The 20,456-nt window shown below is 43.3% G+C and overlaps 1 protein-coding gene across 2 annotated transcripts in view; it reads right to left on the bottom strand.

The window, feature by feature from the left end:
* Nucleotides 1–17,393, bottom strand: part of fstl5 (follistatin-like 5) — a 173,642-nt gene extending 156,249 nt beyond the window's left edge. For both annotated transcript variants that reach the window (XM_077247697.1, XM_077247698.1), the window contains exon 1: nucleotides 16,862–17,393. In XM_077247697.1, coding sequence (XP_077103812.1) covers nucleotides 16,862–16,884 — 23 coding nt within the window. In that variant the 5' untranslated portion in view covers nucleotides 16,885–17,393. The remainder of the gene's footprint in view (nucleotides 1–16,861) is intronic.
* Nucleotides 17,394–20,456: the final 3,063 nt, after the last annotated feature.

Here is a 20,456-nt window from a genome sequence, read left to right as displayed (position 1 = left end):
TGTGTGGTCTTGCTCTTTGAAATCTAATAAGATGAGAGGCGTAACAACGGGACCAAACAGTCGTAAAGTAGTCATGCCTGAGGGAGCTCTCCTGCTTGCACTCCCCCTCAAGTGCTTTATCCTCTAACCGAAACCATCCCCAAAACGTCCATCTCAACCTACATTTCACTAAATTCACTTGAAGGGTGTAGCCTTATGGGAAAGAAGAGATTTTAAAGTGATAGTTCACCATCAAATGAAAATTGCCATCATTTACTCACCCCCATGTTATGATCAAACCTATATGACTTTCTGTTTCAGATATTTTGAAGTATATTTTACGAAATAAGTTTTAGAAAGGAAGGAAAAGTACTATAAAAAGTAGTTCATAAAAGCAGTTCATGCAACTTGTGTGCTATATTCTACTGCAAGTGTATACAAAAAAATTGTGTGATAGACAGACAGAATTTAAAACTGTGATTTTCTGATAATGTTTCTGTGCGTTGTTAACTTCCACAACCGGATCAGTGAATTTTGAGAACCGAACCAGCGTTTTTCATCCAAAACAAATGGTTCACTTAAAAGTTCTGACTCAAAAAAAGAATAATTATTTATTATTTAAACAAAAGCATCTGTATAAACCTACTGCAATTAACAGTGCAATTTAAAGTAATTTATTTTATTCATAGTCTGAGTCGGTGTCATTATAACACTGTGACCTACAAAGAAGCATCCTGATCTTCTAGTTTAGTTTGTCATGACATGGCTGGGCTGCTTAGCATTTCTCCCCGGGTAATCTGGACTCATTAAATGTGGTGCACACACACAACCTTAGCAGCCAGCAGAGGTGAGATTTGAGAGGAGAGACACGTTTCGTTATGCAACAGATACACTGCTTTCTAGAGCTGTACCTGTGTTTCGGGACAGACGCTACCTTGTGAAACTGGCACCTGTATCCATTAAAATACGACAGCTCAGGAAGTCGGCTCAGACTGTCATACTGAGGCTCTGCGTATCCCACAACACACAAACACGCACAAAAGAGAGAGAGCAAGAGCTAGAGAGAGAAATACACATATAATAAACAAAGGCAGTCTAAGAGAATATGACCTCATTGGCCAGAGTTTAAAAAACAATCCTCCTTCACAAAGATAGGTCTTTTGTCTGTGTGCAGACATGCTCGAGAGCTCACACCTAGAGCAATGTGGGCACAACACACACACACACACACACACACACACACACACACACACACACACACACACACACACACACACACACACACACACACACACACACACACACACACACACACACACACTGCATCAGCAGGATCAGCCAGCCAGCCCACCAATCTGGGAACAAGCCTGATGAGAACAAGCTGAAAATATCCTGACAATTTCCCTATGCGAGTTCAAATCACTTTTCCAAGCTTGGCTTTGTTCTTTAATCTATTCAACTTCAAAACGGCAGTTGTACAATATAATTAATTTCTTCCAAGCCCAAAGCCAGATCCAGTAAGTTGTGACTATGCCCTGTCAAACCCAAATCTTCCCTATCAAGCACATATCAAGTCTGCCATACATTTTGCCATAACTCAACATTAAAAGTTAATGGAGATGATTGCCCTATAGATTTTAAACTGGGTTCCATAACTTCTATCAAAACTTAACAAATACAACAAAGTTGCCCTAAACTCAAAGTTCACACTGCTAGATGGATACATAGAGCAAGTCAGAAAGGCCTTTTGTGAGCTCAGTCTATGAGACAGCTCTATGTCCACTGAGCAGTGAACTGTGTTATTTGCTGGTCACGGAGGATTGCACTGACCTGTCCAATCTGTGGGTGGTGTCAGGATTCATTAGTGCAACAGTAGAACTCACTCAGGTCTGTGATGAACATATCTATGGACTGGGGTATCCACAGACACCAGGAACAAAGTTTGCTCGGCACATGCATCTGTGAAAATAATGCTGGTGTTTTATTTGAATGTGTATCTCGGGGTGATGCTATTCACGTCGAGGCTGAAAAGGCAAGGCAGTCATTTGAGGAGATTAATTATTGAAAGCCATTAGAGTGTTTGTATTGCCCCTCTTCATTTTTTTTGTATCGTGTGTAGACATGTGCCGGTATTCGGTAATGCGATAAATCGCGGTAATGAATATGCACGATATTGTTATCGCGGGGACTTCGAAATACCGTGAAAAATAATAGATCCGAATTTAGATTTTTAGAACGCGCATCAGCTTATTTTCCATCAACCGCTTAAAAAAACAATGCGTATATGCTGCGCAAAACACGTGCGCACTTTGATGTAAACAATCCCCACATCACATGTATAAGCACTGTGTGAATGCAGTGTGCACTCTAGTCTAATGTAAACAATCCTCACATGGAAAAGAAGCACGGCGGAAGGAGGAACGCTGGCGACTATTTATCCCCCGCATGGCTGCCAACTCTCACGCATTCAGCAGCTTGAGACTCACGCAATTGACACTTTCACACGGTCTCGCGCCACACATCCATTTTCTCACGCAGAGAAAAATCGCGGAGCAAAGAGGACACTGACACCGACAGACTAGACAGAGCAAGTTACTTTTGATATTAAAAAATATCAGCTCTCAGGTTTTATAACGAAATTCAGACAATAAATACTGTTTTGGTGCTTGTAAATGACGTGACAGATCGCGCGCCTCAGTTCAAGTAAACAGATCATCTGTTACTTTTTATTAAAGATACAGTACAACCCACAGAAAGGTATACGTACTTTCGATCAATCAGTGTTTTTCAACCACGGAAAGAGGTCAATAACACTGCAGGAGAACAATTATGTCACAGAACGTTACATTTACCTCAGGAAAGCCATTTAATGTTAGTTGACTATAAGAAAATAGCTATAGAGAGGAGTATTTTGCTAAATATGTGCACTATATTACATATTTTAATATATGTTTACTTGTCATTATATAATTGTTATTATGATGAAAATTACGGCATATTACATTTTTATATTTATATTATTATTATATTTATATTGTATGCATTATATTTAATTTCTCTCTGTATGTTTACAGCATTATGTGAGATATATTTTTTCTTGATAAAAAATTAAATGCAGGCTATCTACTGTAGCCTACCTAATATTTATCCAAATGAGTCAATATTGAATCAAGATTGAAATTAAATCCAAGAATTTAATTGAAATCATGAAAATTGTGTTAAGCAATAATACAAACAGTAGCCTCAGTAACTGTACCATGTAAACATTATAACATGTTGTCACTAAAAAATAAAATTAATGTTTTGACAATCACAATTACACATTGTGATGCAAGTTTTTTTAGATACCCCCAATCCGTCTGTTTCTCTTGTGCAATTAAAATATCGTGATAATACCGTATACCGTGATAAAAGCTCAATCAATTAATCGCAGCATGAAAATTTGATACCGGCACATGCCTAATCGTGTGAGTGCAGTGCCTTTCAGCGCAGTAAACAACTGCAAATCTCAGGCTACTATTATGCTCGCACAGTAACGATTCCACGAGTTGTGATGAAGGCGGAAAATGAGAAAATCAGGAAGACAATGATGGTGGTGATGATGATGATGATGATGAACATGCAGCTATGGCTGCCGATTTTGCTGATGATGAAGAAGATAGTGATGATGAAAATGAAAAACAAGGCTGTTATTTCTAAGGAAAATGATTAATGCCTCATTCTGATCCATTACTGGCATGCATGTTAAAGGGACAGTTCACCTAAAAAAATAGAAATTCTGCCATCAATTACTAACCTTCAAGGGGCCCTATTTTAACGATCTAAGCGCATGGTCTAAAGCAGCAATTTCCAAACTGTGGACCACTAGTGGTCCGTGAGGGTACTGCAGGTGGTCCGTGGAAAGGCAAAATAAAATATAAAATATTTTTTTACCTTCATTTTACCAGGAAAAATTCTCATATAAAATAAAAAGTCTAAATAATATGTAGGCCTATTCAATTCAATTCAATTCAAATTTATTTGTATAGCGCTTTTCACAATACACATTGTCTCAAAGCAGCTTTACAGAAAGTGCATTTCGGAAATGTACATATATTGATATAAAATTTAAATTAAATTGTCAAGTTACTGATTACTAAAATAGGCTAGTGGCGCTCGGCCGCAGTGTTGCCAGATTGGGTGGGTTCCCGCCCAATTGGCCTCCTTTTGGTCACGTCCGTCAGGAAAAAAATGCATTGGGCGGGTCTTTAAAATTTGGGCTGGTTTTTGATGCAACGGGCGGGTTTTTATTTTTAACTATAAACAATATGTTTTTATATTTTTCATGAAAACGAACTATAAAATAAATTATTTAATGTAGGATGACGTTTAAATTAGGTATGGTTCAGGTTAGCCAATAAGGTTCAGGGGAATCCTGTCCAATCGGACTTCAAGCTTGATTGGCGGGTTGTTGTAGGCTAATCGTTCTATTCGTTATATTGTCAAAACTGAATTTATCATCATCATTCATCATCATCATGCCAAAGTGGGGTAAATATAAAAAGTCCTACAGAAAGGAATGAGAGAGCGACCCGTCTCTGAAAACATGGATTGTACCCGTGGTAGGCGATGAGTCAAAGACATTTTGTAAATACGTTTTCATCAGTTCTGCGGAGGACTCCATATTAAAAGGTAAGCGTGTTTATGCTTTTATAGCACACTTTTATTTTGCTGTATAATTCTGATGTCATGTTTGATAATTTTTTTAAACCTAATAACATATAGGCTACAGGTAGCTGATGTAGTGTCTAGTGACAATTCAGTGTATCATTCAGTCTGTGGCGAACAGGACGGCCGAGGGACGTGAGAGAACGGCGCGAGGCCGGTGGTGCGATTGCTAATGAGCAGCACCTGTGAAGCACACCGGTCTCGCATCTCTCACGGAGGAGCGGAAGCATAAAGGGGGAGCGACGACGTTGATGATGGAGAGAGGAACAGGCCTGTGTTTTAGTTGTGTTTGGTTTTTGTTTTTGTATTTTATTTTAGCCAGCAGTCGTCCGCGAGGGGCTGCTGGCGGTATTTTGGTTTGTTTGTTTTATTTTAAATAAAGTTTATTTGATTGTTCGCCGGTTCCCGCCTCCTTCTTCCCTGTACATTGCTACACAGTCGTTATTTTATTTAAAATTAAAAGAAGGAAAAAAATGAGAATTCATCTTGATTTGCCCAGTGGCCTATAAGTTAAATAATAATAATAATAATAATAATAATAATAATAATAATAATAATAATAATAATAATAATTTTAATAATAATATAAAAAATGTAATTAGTTGTAAATAAAGCACACATTTTTAAGCACTAATACAAAAAGTAAAGTGTAATGAAATTATTTGAGAATTGGCCTATTAGAGAAGAACTGTAGTTCTGACAATAGTAGCACACAGGGATTAAAGTGAAAAAAATTCTTCTGACTGAAATTTTTTTCTGGCCAAGTCATATTCCTTTAACTTTATTTAAATAGTCGAGACCAATAGCGTTTTAAGGGGAGATGTTGTAAACCGCTTTAATTTTGCCAGTTTATATATTTTAAAAGCTATTTTAATCTATGAAAAAAAATTACTTAGCTTGACAAATACTCAACCATCTACATAACTTTTTAGTGCATATTTTTATTTATCTTATAAGACCAAACAATGCTAAACTACATTAATATATAGTTTGTTCCATGGCAAATCGTTTTGGCTGAGGGCAAAGTGAAGTTTCATAACTTTATATTTAGGCTATTTAACTTTAAGTTTGTAGCCTATTAGAGAGCTGACTAATGTTTGACTGAATTGTTTGCTTTATTTCTCATTGCATAGCTTCTTATAGCCTACCTATTAGGCTACTTATACTTTTATACTGGATATTATTAATCATTAAAACTGACATTTAACAAAAAGAGACAGGGTTGTGTAATGTTATATATTCTAACTGACTTCCCTGATTTTTCGTCTCTTCAGCGAGTTCTTCGCGTCGCTGGATCTGAGAGAAGCACCGCCGCCGTCGAACAGCGAACAGCCAGCTTCCCCCAGCGCTGAGGAAGCCGGCCGTCTTTGCCACCTTCAGCCATCCGTGCGAGCTACGCTATCTGGCGACGTATCCTTTACCTTGCTAACCTATTCTAAAAGAGCAGCGAATGTCTTTTTAAAGATGCCTCACGCTTCCTGCGGCTCGTGTAGAGCCCCGCTCAGCGCCGGAGGCCGCCACTTGATCTGCGCTCTCTGCCTGGGCCTGGAACATGCAGAGCTCGCCCTCGCATCCGGGGGCTGCGAGCTCTGTGAAGCGCTTCCGCTGTCGACCCTGCGGGCTCGACTCGAAGCCTTCAACACCGCAACAGTCAATCCGCCCTCTGTGGGACCGCGCAGGAAGAAGCGCCGTTCCCTGAGACAGCCGGAACCTGTGGCCACAGCGACGCGCTCACCGGAGAACCTCCCTCGAGCCTCGCTTTCGCCTTCCCCGCCCCTCCTCACGAGCCTCACTGCCGTCGCATCTGAGGATGAGGCCGAGGGACACGCCACGAGAGACTGCTGCTCCATCCTGGCATCAGACATCGAGGAATGGTCGCTTCACTCCGCCTCCTCGTCGATCCAGGAATCCACCCGTACTCGCGCTGGAGCTGATGCGGAACTGATGCGCCTGCTGACACAGGCTGTTGACCGTCTCGGGCTCGAGTGGTCGCTGCTGAAGGAACTCGCGCCGGACAGGCTCGACGGCTGTTTCCTTCAAAGTCGCCGCCATGCAGCTTCAGCAAGCAGGCCCGCTCCATTCCTGCCTGAACTTCACTCGGAGCTGACGAAGTCATGGAATGCACCATTCTCCTCGAGACTTCAGTCCCAGGCCTCTGCGTCGCTCTTCCAAGTGGACGGCGCCGCCTAGAAAGGGTACACGGCTATTCCCCCTGTGGAAGAGGCGGTCGCAGCGCACCTTTGCCCGCCCTCCGCGAGATGACGGTCACGGTCAGCCCTCCCGTCAAAAGCCTGCAGAGCCACTTCCGCCTTGCAGCATATATGCCGCGCATATATGCCACCTCTGGCCAGGCAGCGTCTGCTCTCCACTCCATGGCTGTGCTACAGATCCTGCAAGCCGACCTCCTCCGTGAATGGGATGAGAAGGGCCAGGATCCAGCTGCGGTTACAGACCTGAGAAGTGCGACGGATCTCTCTCTCCTCGCCACTAAAACCGCAGCTCAAGCCATTGCGTTGACTAACAGAGGTGCACCTCTGATTGACACTCGCGGATATGAGGGAAACTGAGCGAGCCACCTTCCTGAATGCGCCGCTCTCCCCCACTGGTCTCTTCGGCCCAGCGGTGAACGGGATCGTTGACCATTTTTCTGAGGTACAGAAGACCACTCAGGCCATGAACCTCTTCCTGCCGCGACGCTCGAGCTCCGCTACAGGCCGCTCTCGCGAGAGACAAACCCAGCCTCCTGTGCGAGCCAGCGCCCAGCGTCCAGCACAGCCTCAGCCTTCGCAGCGACGTCAGGGCGGCCGCCCTAGGTCGCGCTCAGACAGCCATCACAGACCGTCGCCCCCCAGAGGGCCTCGGCAGAAGATCGCGCTGAAGTCTGAGCACGCAAAGCCCTCCTAACAAAGAGAGAGAAAAGACGTGATTGTCCCACTACGGCCGGACCGCCGTCAAAGTTTATTTCCCCGTCAGTCCCCTTCAACAGGCTACTGCAGTGGTTCATTTAGCAGCCAACGAGCCGGTTTGTTCACCCTCCTGCCTGCACAAAAAACGCTGTTTTCACGGCGACCCAGAAAAATCTCAGAAAGAGTATAAACTGATCCCACTATCTGCCCGCTCTGTTACATAATCAAAAAAGCAGGTTATGAATGTAAGTCTCGTGCCCTCCAGAGAGCGTTCACGCTTGCTTGAGAGCGCGCGCGCCACGCTTTCGGCTCCGGTTCAGTTTCACAAGCCCATAAATGGCGGCTATCTGAACCCGGAGGCCATTCGCCCCCTAGCGGCTCACATAGTTGCGTGGGAAACTATCCCAGGGATTTCAGAATGGGTGCTGAGCACAATAAAGCAGGGCTATACACTTCAATTCATTCGCCGTCCCCCGAGCTTTCAAGCCCGGACCGCGACGATAGTGAATGCGGAAGTAGCACACCTACTTCACGCAGAAATAGCAAAGCTGCTGTGCAAAGGGGCTATAGAAAAGGTACCGCCTTCTCTGAGCGAGTCAGGTTTTTACAGCCGATATTTTCTCGTACCCAAGAAGGACGGAGCCTTCAGACCTATCCTAGATCTGAGACATTTGAACAAAGTGCTTGCGAAAAGACCATTCAAAATGCTTACGACCAGGAAAATCCTCGCGCACGTTCGCCCGAGGGACTGGTTTATTTCTCTAGATCTGAAGATTCAGATAATACCCTGTCACAGGCAATTTTTGAGATTCGCCTTCGACGGTCAGGTATATCAATACACCGTCCTGCCATTCGGCCTGTCCCTAGTGTCCCGTACATTTACGAAGTGCATGGATGCGGCGCTCGCCCCCCTGAGAAGTCAGGGGCTGCGAATAATGAACTATCTGGACGATTGGCTGATATTGGCACAGTCAGAGACAGAACTGCTATCTCACAGAACAGTGCTTCTGGACCAAGAGCTCATTACTGCCCAGCCAGTCAATTTCCTTTTTAGGAATAGAACTGGACTCGGTGATCATGACGGCTCGTTTATCGACACAGCGTGCGCGCCGTGTTCGCCACCTAGCCGCATCTTTCCAGAAGGGCAGCTTTCTGCCTTTGAAAACATTTCAAAGGATGTTGGGCTGTATGGCATCAGCTGCAGCGGTGCTTCAGCTGGGCCTACTGCGCATGCGCCCGCTCCAACGCTGGTTGAATGCTCGCGCGTCCCGCCGAGCCTGGGTTTCTGGCGGCCAGAAAATCAGAGTGACTCAGACCTGCATAGCGACTCTGCAGCCCTGGTTAGTAGCCGACTGGTACCAGCAGGGAGTGATGATGGGAAACATCTCTTATCGGAAAGTCATTTCGACAGACGCGTCCAACTCGGGTTGGGGCGCGCTGTTCGAGGGCAGACCGGTCTTCGGCCAGTGGTCAGACTAAGAGAAGTTTTTTCACATAAACTGTCTGGAAATGATAGCGGTCGAGAACGCGCTGAAACGCTTCCTCCCGTTCATACAGGACCAACATGTTCTTGTCCGCTCGGACAACATGTCTGTGGTATCCTATGTAAACCGTCAGGGCGGTGTCAGATCCAGAAATCTCTGCAATCTGACGGAACGCCTCCTTATTTGGTCTCAGATGCACCTGCGTTCGCTGACGGCGGCTCATGTGCCTGGCCATTTGAACGACGGCCCAGACAAACTGTCCAGGGACAATGTTCTCCCAGGGGAATGGTCCCTGCACCCCCAAACGGTCCAGAAGCTGTGGCGCCTATTCGGCAGAGCGGAAGTCGACCTATTTGGGTCAAAAGACAACGCTCAATGCCCGACGTTCTTCTCGAAGGACGGGGACGCGCTGGCCCAGGTTTGGCCCAGCCTCCCGCTATATGCTTTCCCTCTGGTCTCTCTGTTACCACAGGTGATCACGAGAATCAGGGAAACGCGCCACTCAGTGCTCCTCATAGCCCCGCGTTGGGAGAATCAGATTTGGTTCCCGGAACTAGCACGGCTGTCACTTACAGCTCCGTGGCCGATTCCGGTGAGGGCAGATCTCCTCTCTGGGGCTCGCGGCGCGATCTGGCATCCCCATCCAGAGCGCTGGTCTCTGCACGCATAGCGACGAGAAGGCTCTACGCGTCTAAATGGTCGGTGTTCTCCGGATGGTGCACCGACAGAAGTCTGGACCCACGGACATGCGGGGTGGCGCATCTGCTCACCTTCCTACAAGAGCTGTTGGATAAGGGGAGGTCCCCATCCACGCTCAAAGTATACGTGGCGGCCGTGGCAGCATTCGCAGAATCGACGCATGGCCAGTCACTGGGAAGACATGAGTTGGTCATCCGCTTCCTTAGAGGAGATAGAAGGATGAACCCGCCGCGCCCCCCCTCGGTTCCTATGTGGGATCTTTCATTGGCCCTCGAGGCCCTGAAAGCCTTTCCATTTTAACCACTAGACTCCGTGGGGTTGAAATATCCATCACTGAAAACCGTTTTTCTGACTGCACTGTCGTCAGTAAAACGTGTGGGGGACCCGCGTCGTGTCTTGAGTTCGGGCCGAATGACTCTAAAGTCATCCTCAGACCTAGACATGGCTATGTTCCTTAAGTGATGGGCACTCCATTCAAAGCGCAAGTTATTTCGCTGTCAGCTCTGCCAGCATCTGACAGCGAAAGCGAGGTGAATCTCCTCTGCCCTGTCAGGGCGCTGAGATTTTACATTACGCGCTCCGCCTCTTTCAGGCGTTCAGAACAGCTTTTTGTTTCGTTTGGTGGGCGCACCAAGGGTCTCGCCTCCTCGAAACAGAGCCTGTCCAGATGGATAGTGGACGCTATAGCAGCTGCTTACGCGTCAAAAGGTCTGCAATGCCCTCTGGGCATCAGGGCTCATTCCACGAGAGGCGTGGCCTCATCGTGGGCATGGTCCAGTGGGATTTCTGTCCATGACATATGTGTAGCGGCGGGCTGGAGCTCTCCATCTACCTTTGTCAGGTTTTATAACCTAGAAGTTCCTGCCTTGCAGGCTAAAACTTTTGTCAGTTTGAAGGAGAGGTGTATTCTGCCCAGATCTTCATGCTCAGATCACTCTCACGTGACTCAGCTCTCCTGGTTGAGCTGCACTAGTAGGGAATGTGCCATGTGCCTATACAGACCGGCGCGCTGCTCTGTATTCCCTATGTGTGCTTATGTACAAGTGATGGCCCGCGTGGCTGGCCACCTTATTTTTTCCACTAATGGGGTTCCCCTGAAAGTTCAGGGTCTCATGGTGGATGCTTGGCGCGCACGGCATTGACAAAGTATTCCCATAGCGTAAGCTAAACTCACGCAAAACGAGAGAACCTCTCGTAAGAGAACGATACTCGGTTACTAAACGTAACCTCAGTTCTCTCTAGAGAGGGAACGAGTATTGCTTAACCGGCCGTGCTCGCGCCACGAGCGACTTCGCTTCAGTCGACGAAAAACTAGGGAAGTCAGCCTAAAGCCCCTAATTTTATAGACGCTAAGCCACGCCCATTCCGGCGGGCTGTGACGCTATGAAGGCGCGGGCGCCCTTCATTGGGCGTGACGTCACGCCGGGCTGACGTGTTGACTGGTAGGCTGCAGCAGTTGACCGCAGGGGAGCCAATGAGCACGCGAGATGGCCTGCTCTAGGTCTGCTAGCTGCTGCACTGCGTTGACAATGAATACAAAATTAAGGATAATTTTTTGGCTTCAATATCTCGAGAAGATGAATCTTTCCCGTAGCGTAAGCTAAACTTACGCAATACTCGTTCCCTCTCTAGAGAGAACCGAGGTTACGTTTAGTAACCGAGTATCGTTTTAATGATCAATAATGTTTCATATTTTTGAAATGAAAACAAAAAGAAGCAGGGTTTTGTTTTATATTTCGTGTTGTTATAAATATATGCAGCGAAGATAATCAATGTGCGTTGCCTGAACCACATTTGTGTGGCCATTAATATGTTCATTTATAAATGAAAAGAGGTGTTTTATATATATTTCGTTTTATTGTTGATGAAAAGAGGCAGAGTTGTACCTATTTTATACCATATTTCGTTTTATTGTTGCCTTAAAATATACATAAAGATATAAACGGAGTAGCCAGAGCGAGCTGAGTGACGCGATCAAGAACGCGCTGTTCCATTTGGAGAATAACCTGACTCACGTCCTCTCATCCTCGGGAGTTCGGTTCTCCTGAGTCGAACTTGGCAAGTCTGAACTACCAAGGACGCAAGTCCGAAGTTTGCGTACTTGGTATTGAGGAACGGCCAATATTGGCCCACGTTCTGTTTTCTATCATGCGCCGTGCACGTTTGCGATGACGTAATATGCACGCAAACGCACCAGGGTTCGATAGAATCAAGTTGAGTGTGAAACCAGACCAACGCTGCGGGGGGCGCAGGGACAAACGCGCTTGGATTCGGACCACAGTGAACCAGCTGTAGCCTGACATGCACTTCTCCAAAACTAAGATTAATTGAGTGAACATGGCGCAGTTTTTCCGTGAGAGGGAATTGAAAACCCGGACTGGCCCATAAGCGAAAGTGGTTACAGAATGCTTAGAGTGGATAGAGGAACGTGCTTTCGCTCCAATCCAGGCTTTATCACATTCCCCTCAGTAGGGTGAATACACCTCGTCTTTCCTTAATTTAAGACCTATTCAAACTAAAACTAAGACATTTATCACACTATTTGAGAAATGAAAGCCTATTTACAGCCTTAAAATTATGAAAAGTGAACTTAAGATATTAAGGACAGACGGGAACCCTGCAGTTGACGGAAATCCGTCATAGACTCGCTGCAATTAACGGAAATCCGTCATAGCGACGGAGAACTTTAATCCCTGAGCACAAGAACAATAAAAACTGTTGTCCCCTTCTTAGGTTTCCGATGTAGACCTTGTGTTTTATTAAAATTATTATTTACATTTTAAAAAAGATGCACTGGAACTGTGGTGTGAGCATGATGCTCTGCGATTTGTTAATCTGTTTGTTTAATAAGAAAATAAATTAAGTTTAAAATATAACAATATAAACAATATAAGTTTTATTGTATAACAGTTTTAATAACAGTATTTTGGGCTAGTATTTTTTTAAATGGGCGTGTTTTAAGCTGTAGTTTGGCTGGAAGTTTTTAGTCCAATCTGGCAACACTGCTCGGCCGTGACGTTCAAGTTTAGAACCACAACATGGATCAGTGGATAGCAACAGGTTATCTGAAGAGAAAAGAGGCAGAGGTAACGAAATGTTTATAAATGGAATGAATAAGGCCTGTTATTATTTTAATTTCCAGTTAGTTTCTTGATCTCGCGTTTCTGAAATGTTTTGCGGATGTGCTGTTAAGTGGACAAACTCAAGCCTACTTTTTGAGGACTTGTAAAACTCTGAAGATTAATAATCCCCTAAAATTGCCAAAGGTTTTGAAATGATGACTATATCCAAGTGTTCTTATTACTGTATAGATTTCATACTCCTTTGCTATGGAAATAAGCCTGTTGTTCAAATGAACCTTCAAATGAACGCGCTTGAGTAAATAAATAGATGAAATATGTGGCAGCCGTTGAGTCCAGTAAACTTTCTTTTAACAAGCCTGTTGTACTACTGATGTGATGATCAGTTATAGTTTTAGTGCTAGTAAGCCTATTTAGAGGTGCGGATTAATTCAGGTAGGACTGTGTGTAGACATATTTTATTATGTGTATTATGAGGTGGTCTGCGAAAAATTCTTGATTACAAATACTGGTCCACACACACAAAAAGTTTGAAAACCACTGGTCTAAAGTGCACGGCGCAAGTGCACTTAGTGTGTGTCCGAATCCATTTTTGCTAGTTTAACAACTAGAAAAATGGTCGGTTATCCCTATTCTCTTAATGAGTAATGGGTGTGTTTTGGGCGTAACTTTTGAGTCTCATCTCCCATTCCCTTTAAAAGCCAGTTGCGCTCACGTCATGGTGGATTCGCTATTTACATGGCGGAATTTGCAAGCGGAAAGACTGAACGCTTCTCCAGAGAGGAAACGGATCTGCCTCTGCATGAGGTTAAAGCGTCCAAGCAGACCATCTACGGGACAATCCAGATTCCACCATCTTTATGTACACAGTATAAATCTTTTACATTGTAATCCTTTTATTTTTAATATTTGCCAAGTTTGTGTGCTACTTTAGGTCCCTGCATGTGTAATAAGCAGAGTCTATGAGTCTATGTCCGTTGTTGACCCGCCTATAGGCGCACATTACTAACGCACTCAAATAAATAAATAAAAATTTCTGTGCCATTGACTTTAGACCAGGTTTCAGTTGGTCAATGGCTCAGTCTATTTGAGTTGTCTCAAAATAGCAACGCACCAACAATGCACCTGAACACACCTCATTTCCAGACCAGCAGCCCATGGGTGCACAAATAGGCGCAAATTGCTATTTAAACAACGTGGCGTAGGACGTGAAAATGATAACTGTGTTGGGCTGAAACTAGCAAAAAACACTTGCGTTGCGTCTGACTCTGCATTGCGCCGGGTGTATGATAGGGCCCAAGCTGTTACACTTTCTTCAGAGAACACAAAATAAGATATTTTAAAGAATGTTGGGGTCCAAATATTTTTGTTTATATGGACATTTAGCAGAATCTTCTTCTGAAAAAAGTCTAACAGGTTTGGAGGAAAACAACATGAGGGTGAATAATCTTTTAATTTCTAGCTAAACTGTCCCTTTAAGTAGTTTCCTGTTTTAGATGATGTAACGGAAGCCTTCCCGCCTCGCATGCAAAACCACTCTCATGCGTAATGGTGCCAACATTTATTTCCACTATGAGCAGCGTTTCTCCCATCAGTTCACAGCACAGCATTACAGTAGCTCTTCTACCTGCAGCTGAAACATTCAAAGTAGAGAGTTGGAGAAAAGTGAGAGGGTGAGGTCTTGCTACAGAATGAGGAAGGATAATGTGGTCTCATGTACAGTATTACGAGAAAATCGAGTGCTGAGGATGTACTTGCAGTACATTTTCCCTTCTGCCGATGTAAATTGATATATTTCCAATTAGTATTTTTTTTCCCTCAATCTCTCTGGCTAGGTTTCATAGTTTCTTACAGATTTTTTGAGGGACATCTGCTTTCGAGGCATATTTAATGGCCTACTCAGTGCTCTTTAATATGTGTTTGTCAGATCTGAGGCTTAATTTTTGTTTCTATATGTGCAAGTATGCATGTTTGGATCTTGTGGGAGAAGCAAATGTGTGTTGTTCCTCTCGCTTTCTGCACTGTGTGAGTTCCCTGTAGAGCCTTTGTCTAAAATGCATCCTTTGCTACTAAGCGCTATAGAAAAAGTGCCAGGATTGCACCTATACTTGTTTGATGGAGAATTTGGTGTGCATTAGAATGACTCGAGCAGAAAAGCAATGGGAGCTCATATAGTAGCTGACCCTCACTGAATTCTCATACATTAACTATGAGCCTCATCAGTCATACGCTGAGAAGGTGGTGCCGTGCATTTCCACCCACCTTTCTGTTTTTACTCTTTGCTGTGATTTTTTATAATATAAAGTCAAGTTTAGCTGTTATACCTTTCACTTTGTAAATAAACTGGAGTCAAACAGTGTACACAAATCACTGGCTTCAAACAAAAGCTTGGAAGAGCAGATGTCAATGCCTGACTGCGAAATCAAGGAAAAAATCAAAATATTCCTTGCAAAGCCAAACCAACAGGACAGGAGCTGAAAAAAAAAACAGGAGAGCTTGAAAACATGGCACAGACTAAATGGTGACAACTTGGCTTCAAATCTAAAATGCTGTCTCTTGAGGTCTTGTTGTCTAATGTTGCTGCAATAAATGAAATACAATTTTAAAATTACACCAACAACCTATCAACTTTGAAGAAAACAAGAACTATTGATTGATGACCACTTTCGATTAGAAAATAGGCAGTTAAAAAAAAATCTATACCTACCTTGTGAACATGGTGATACATATCTTACAGTGATGTGATGCATGTCATGTTTAACCCATTTAGACCCAGTGTCCATTCTAACGGACATCACATTCAAATGTTCTTGGAAGTTTTGGTTATGTAATTTGGTGCCAACCAAATTATCAGGATTATTAGATGCTGCTAATTTGATCTATGAGTGCCACATCACACAATCTGAACAACAATATTTACAAGGATTTTTAATTAATTTATAATCGACAAAGTTTCTTGTAATATCTCAAGTGCAAACCACAACAATCTCGATGTTGGTTAAAATGGACCTTAGAAATAACTGTAAAATTATCATATACTGATTTGTCATAATTTATGGCTGCACCCAAATAAAGTATGGTCATATATGTAACATAATTTGAGTCTGAACGCGTTAAAGCGTTTGAACCGTTTACACAGGACGCGTCCTTGTATTAAATCCTCGATGTTTTCAAAAAGTCGAATTATGTACAAACAGGCTACGTAAAACAGACGTCTTTGTTTGCATCATCTCATCCAGCTGTCAAGTTATAACAGTTAAACTACTTAAAAAGCGTAGGGAGAGCCCTGTGCTGTGTTGCGATGCGCCGCTTCGATCTGTTTTTGAACGCAAGAACACGTCCTATATGAACGGCTCCGTATAATTGCACTACAGACACCAATTTGTCGCCCGTCTCCAGCCAGCCACGTCAATTACCAGCGATCGCCATACACACACACGCCAGATTTAATCTGCACGAGGCAAACAGGAGTATAATCCCCCGCGCGCGCACGGTGTCACTCAAGGATTTGCGTGCTAAGAAAAACAACTTGCTAAGTACCCTGCGGCTAAATTAAACGGCCACGAGCTTTGCCCAGGGTCCCGTACGATCGCTTAACATTTACTTTGTTCATTTGAGGAATATCGCAGCACCGTTTGAAGGAGCATGACATCGGATCGACCGACGAGTGAACTTGTCCCTGATAACGGTCGATGGAAAAAGCTCGTCTAACTTCATCAAGCTCCATCAAGCACGGCTACTGGCATTCAGTCAGTTGTGCCCGCTACGCTGAATGTCACTGCACAATATGCTAAATTATTCACACTCTACAGCGAAAGTGGTTTCCACAGTGCCTCTCTATTAAATCCCTTTGAAAAACAGCATACCAGTCTAAAAGCAAGCACAAATAATACAGTGAATGCGTTTAAATCACACTGAAATTAATCCGTTCTGTATCAACGGACCCGAGGCTTGATCTTACATCACAACAGGATATGTAGTACATCATAGAAAGAAGAAAACATACCTGTGAATCCAACTACAAGTCATCCAGAAAGATATTTCCGATAGAGTTTTGAGCAATAATGTTAACTGCGAAGTAAATCCAATCCCGTTTTGGTTTTGCTGTAAAGCGTCCTCGGAGTTAGTCCATTCCTTCCAACTGTCGGTTGACGTGAAAATCCTGGTTTCAGCACCTCATCGAGTGGACAGCTCAACAGAAAGCGGCTTCACCTCGCGCTTCGGGTCTCGAGAGCCACACCAGCGCGAGCCTTTCACCTACTGGCTGCAACCCCGACCAGATTTGCATACAATAATACAATCAGCCAATCAAAAACTCCGGCGCAAAAACCGACGAGTGGAAACAGCCAGCCGACTTGTCTGAGCTCATCCGTTTAGATGAATTGTCCTTGACAAAGATGAACAGAGTTTGTGTGCAGGCTGTCCTGTCCTCTCCTCTCCCTTCCTTACACGGTGCATTTGCGTGTGCTTCCAGATTGATTTATATTGTGGTCAGTAAATGTAAATCATTAGATTCACGTCCAGCATTGATTTCTGACCTGTAAAAAAGGTAGAAAAATATTAATAACTGCCTATGTTATTAAATCATATAATGTTAATATATTTGAGTTGTTAAAATTGGTTTGTTACTGTAAAATGCAGTAACAACATAGATGGTACAATGAAAAGGCAACATACATTACACTAAAATAATGATTAAGTAACATACAATGAAATAAAAACACTCAAATGTAGCTGCATGTATATACCTTCAATAATATAATTATAATTATAAAATATAAATATTTTTTTTTAATGAAATCAGCATTAGTGCAGCCCCAGGACCAGGACTGAGAACCACCAATAGTGTTGCTCAGCGACACTTCCACTCAGAATTCCACCCATGTTCTGGAGGCGCATCTTCACATCTGTGCTGGGACTCTAATATCTGTCTCAAGCATCTCTCTGATTTCTACACTCATCAGTTCATCATGGTGTCAAAAATTATGTGGCTCAGAGGGGCTTTGTCGAGTGAACACGACAGAAAAATATGTCACTTATTTCACTCACTGGATTCGGGTAAAGTAAACATTGGGTTTGATGCTGCTTTAAAAAGAGAGCTCTATTCTGCATTTCCACACAACAAATCAGCAACCTCTATTTTTCTAAATTGCTATTCTGTCTATCTCTGTAGTGCTATTGGACACAAATATTAACATGAACGCCTCAGCCATCGTAGCTATTACACTACGGTGTACCATTTAGACTTCACAGACCTCCTGTTAGGTGCAGCCAGTTGACATGGAAAAAGTTATTATGTTTGTGACTGTACATTGGAGTACATATCAATCAGACAATGTATCCGACTGGAACAATAAATCACTGTAACGATACACCGGAGAAAGCGAGGAAGTCAAAGCAACCTTACAGACAATGAGAGAGGGATTCTGAGGGCAACTAGTCTGGAGGGTAGAGAGCCACATATCTCAGCCGACTGTTGGAAGTGCCCCAAAACAGCTTGCAGAGCAAGCGAGCATATTCATATAATTGTTTTCACTACAGACCCACTTAGCTATCTAAAAACACCTACAGTAAAAATGACGGAGAGAGAGCTGCAAAGACAAAGCACATATGGCTCAAGCTGATAGGCTGAGGAAACAGTACTCACGCAATAAAGCTGATAAAGGCACTCACAGAATCAGAGTGATGCAGACGGAGGGGTGCTGTGGATGGATTTAACCACCCACACTATGGAGGAAGCTAATTGCACAGTCTCAATCAGCAGCAGGACACCATTGAGCTTTACACACAGACACAGGCACAGACACACACGCACGCACACACACACACACACACACACACACACACACACACACACACACACACACACACACACACACACACACACACACACACACACACACACACACACACACACACACACACACACACACACACACACACACACACACACACACACACACACACACACACACACACACACACACACACACACACACATTATTTGGCAATTTGTATCTGAACTGTAACCGAATTTCAAACTGAACATCAAAATGAGGAAGAAGGTAAATTTAAGAGACTTTGAACGTGCCATAGTTGTTGTTGCCAGACGGGCTGGTCTGAGTATTTCAGAAACTGCTGCCTATTATCAACGGTTCAGGCTGCTGGTGGTGGTGTAATGATTTAGGGATATTTTCTTGTCCCACTTTGTGCCCCTTAGTATCAATTGAGCATTGTTTAAATACCACAGCCTACCTGAGTATTGTTGCTGACCAAAGCGTCTCGATTGCCCCCATATGGTTGGTCTCAGTATACGTCAGAAACCACGCCCTCTCCATGTAGTCTAATGGGACGTTAGCCAAACTAAACCAAATTACACACTTCAAATTAATTTTTTCCAAAGATGTTTTCTGTCCTTTTAAGTAGTTTTTATCAGGCTGATGTAAGTTTAAGTATTTGATTTTTGAAATAAATATGGACTTATTTATTTGATGCTATAAACAACGTGAGTGTGACATCATGATTGACAGCAGTGATTGACAGCTTCTCTGAGTGAAGTAGTCACTGAGGCACCAACAGACTTTTTGGGTGGATTTTTGGGAGGAGATTGGAGCTTCAACTTTAATTAATTTAATTTCATTTCACACCAACATACGAGTTGTTCTGCAGTACTAACCGATTCTGCGAGACGGGCCTTGATACCACGGCTCCACATCACACACACTACTGTGCAGAATTAGGTCCCAAATCAGTGCAAGATGTCAGTGCAATGGAAGAGAGTGAAGGTGCGTCGTCCATCTTTTTTTACAGTCTATGATTCCTTTATGACCACAGAGTTCCCATCTTTGATGGCTACTTCCAGCAGGATAACGCAGCATGTCAAAAAGCTCAAATCACCTCAAACGTGTTTCTTGAACATGACAGTGAGTTCACTCAACTCAAATGGCCTCCACAGTCACCAGATCTCAATCCAGAGCATCTTTGGGATGTGGCGGAACGGGAGATTCGCATCATGGATGTGCAGCAGACAAATCTGCTGAAACTGAGTGATGCTTCATGTCAATATGGACTAAAATATCTGAGGAATGTTTCCAGCACCTTGTTGAATCAATGCAATAAAGAATTAAGGTAGTTCTGAAGGCAAAAGGGTGTCCAACCTGGTATTAGCAAGGTGTACCTAATAAAGTGGCCAGTGAGTGTAGGTATCAAACCGACCTAAATCACTATGATAAAGAAAAAATAATAATAATTATAATTAATGTATCATACCTTGATCCTTTTACAAATATATATTTTTGTACTATTATTTTTTGTGTAAACAAAATATTAAACTGACTGTCATAAACCAAAATCACATGATTCAGTACCACTTTAATTTGATAGTACACTACATGTAAACTATCAGTCATTAGAGTATTAGTATACTGTCTGCTTAATATCTGCTAACACTTTATTTTGATGGTATTCCAACAAACATTCTGAATCTAAGTAACTTTGCAAGGACATGTCAACTTTTTCTACTAACCCTAACCTAATATAGTTAGTTGACATGTAGTTGCAAATTAATGAGAGTTATTAGACATTTAGATGCAAAGTTACTT

The sequence above is a fragment of the Siphateles boraxobius genome, unplaced genomic scaffold (assembly GCF_051911475.1).
Source record: "Siphateles boraxobius isolate OS27281-9 unplaced genomic scaffold, OSU_SipBor_1 3, whole genome shotgun sequence".
Classification (NCBI taxonomy): Eukaryota; Metazoa; Chordata; class Actinopteri; order Cypriniformes; family Leuciscidae; genus Siphateles; species Siphateles boraxobius.
The sequence above is the reverse complement of the archived record's forward strand: the minus strand, read 5'-3'. Positions and strand labels throughout refer to the sequence as shown.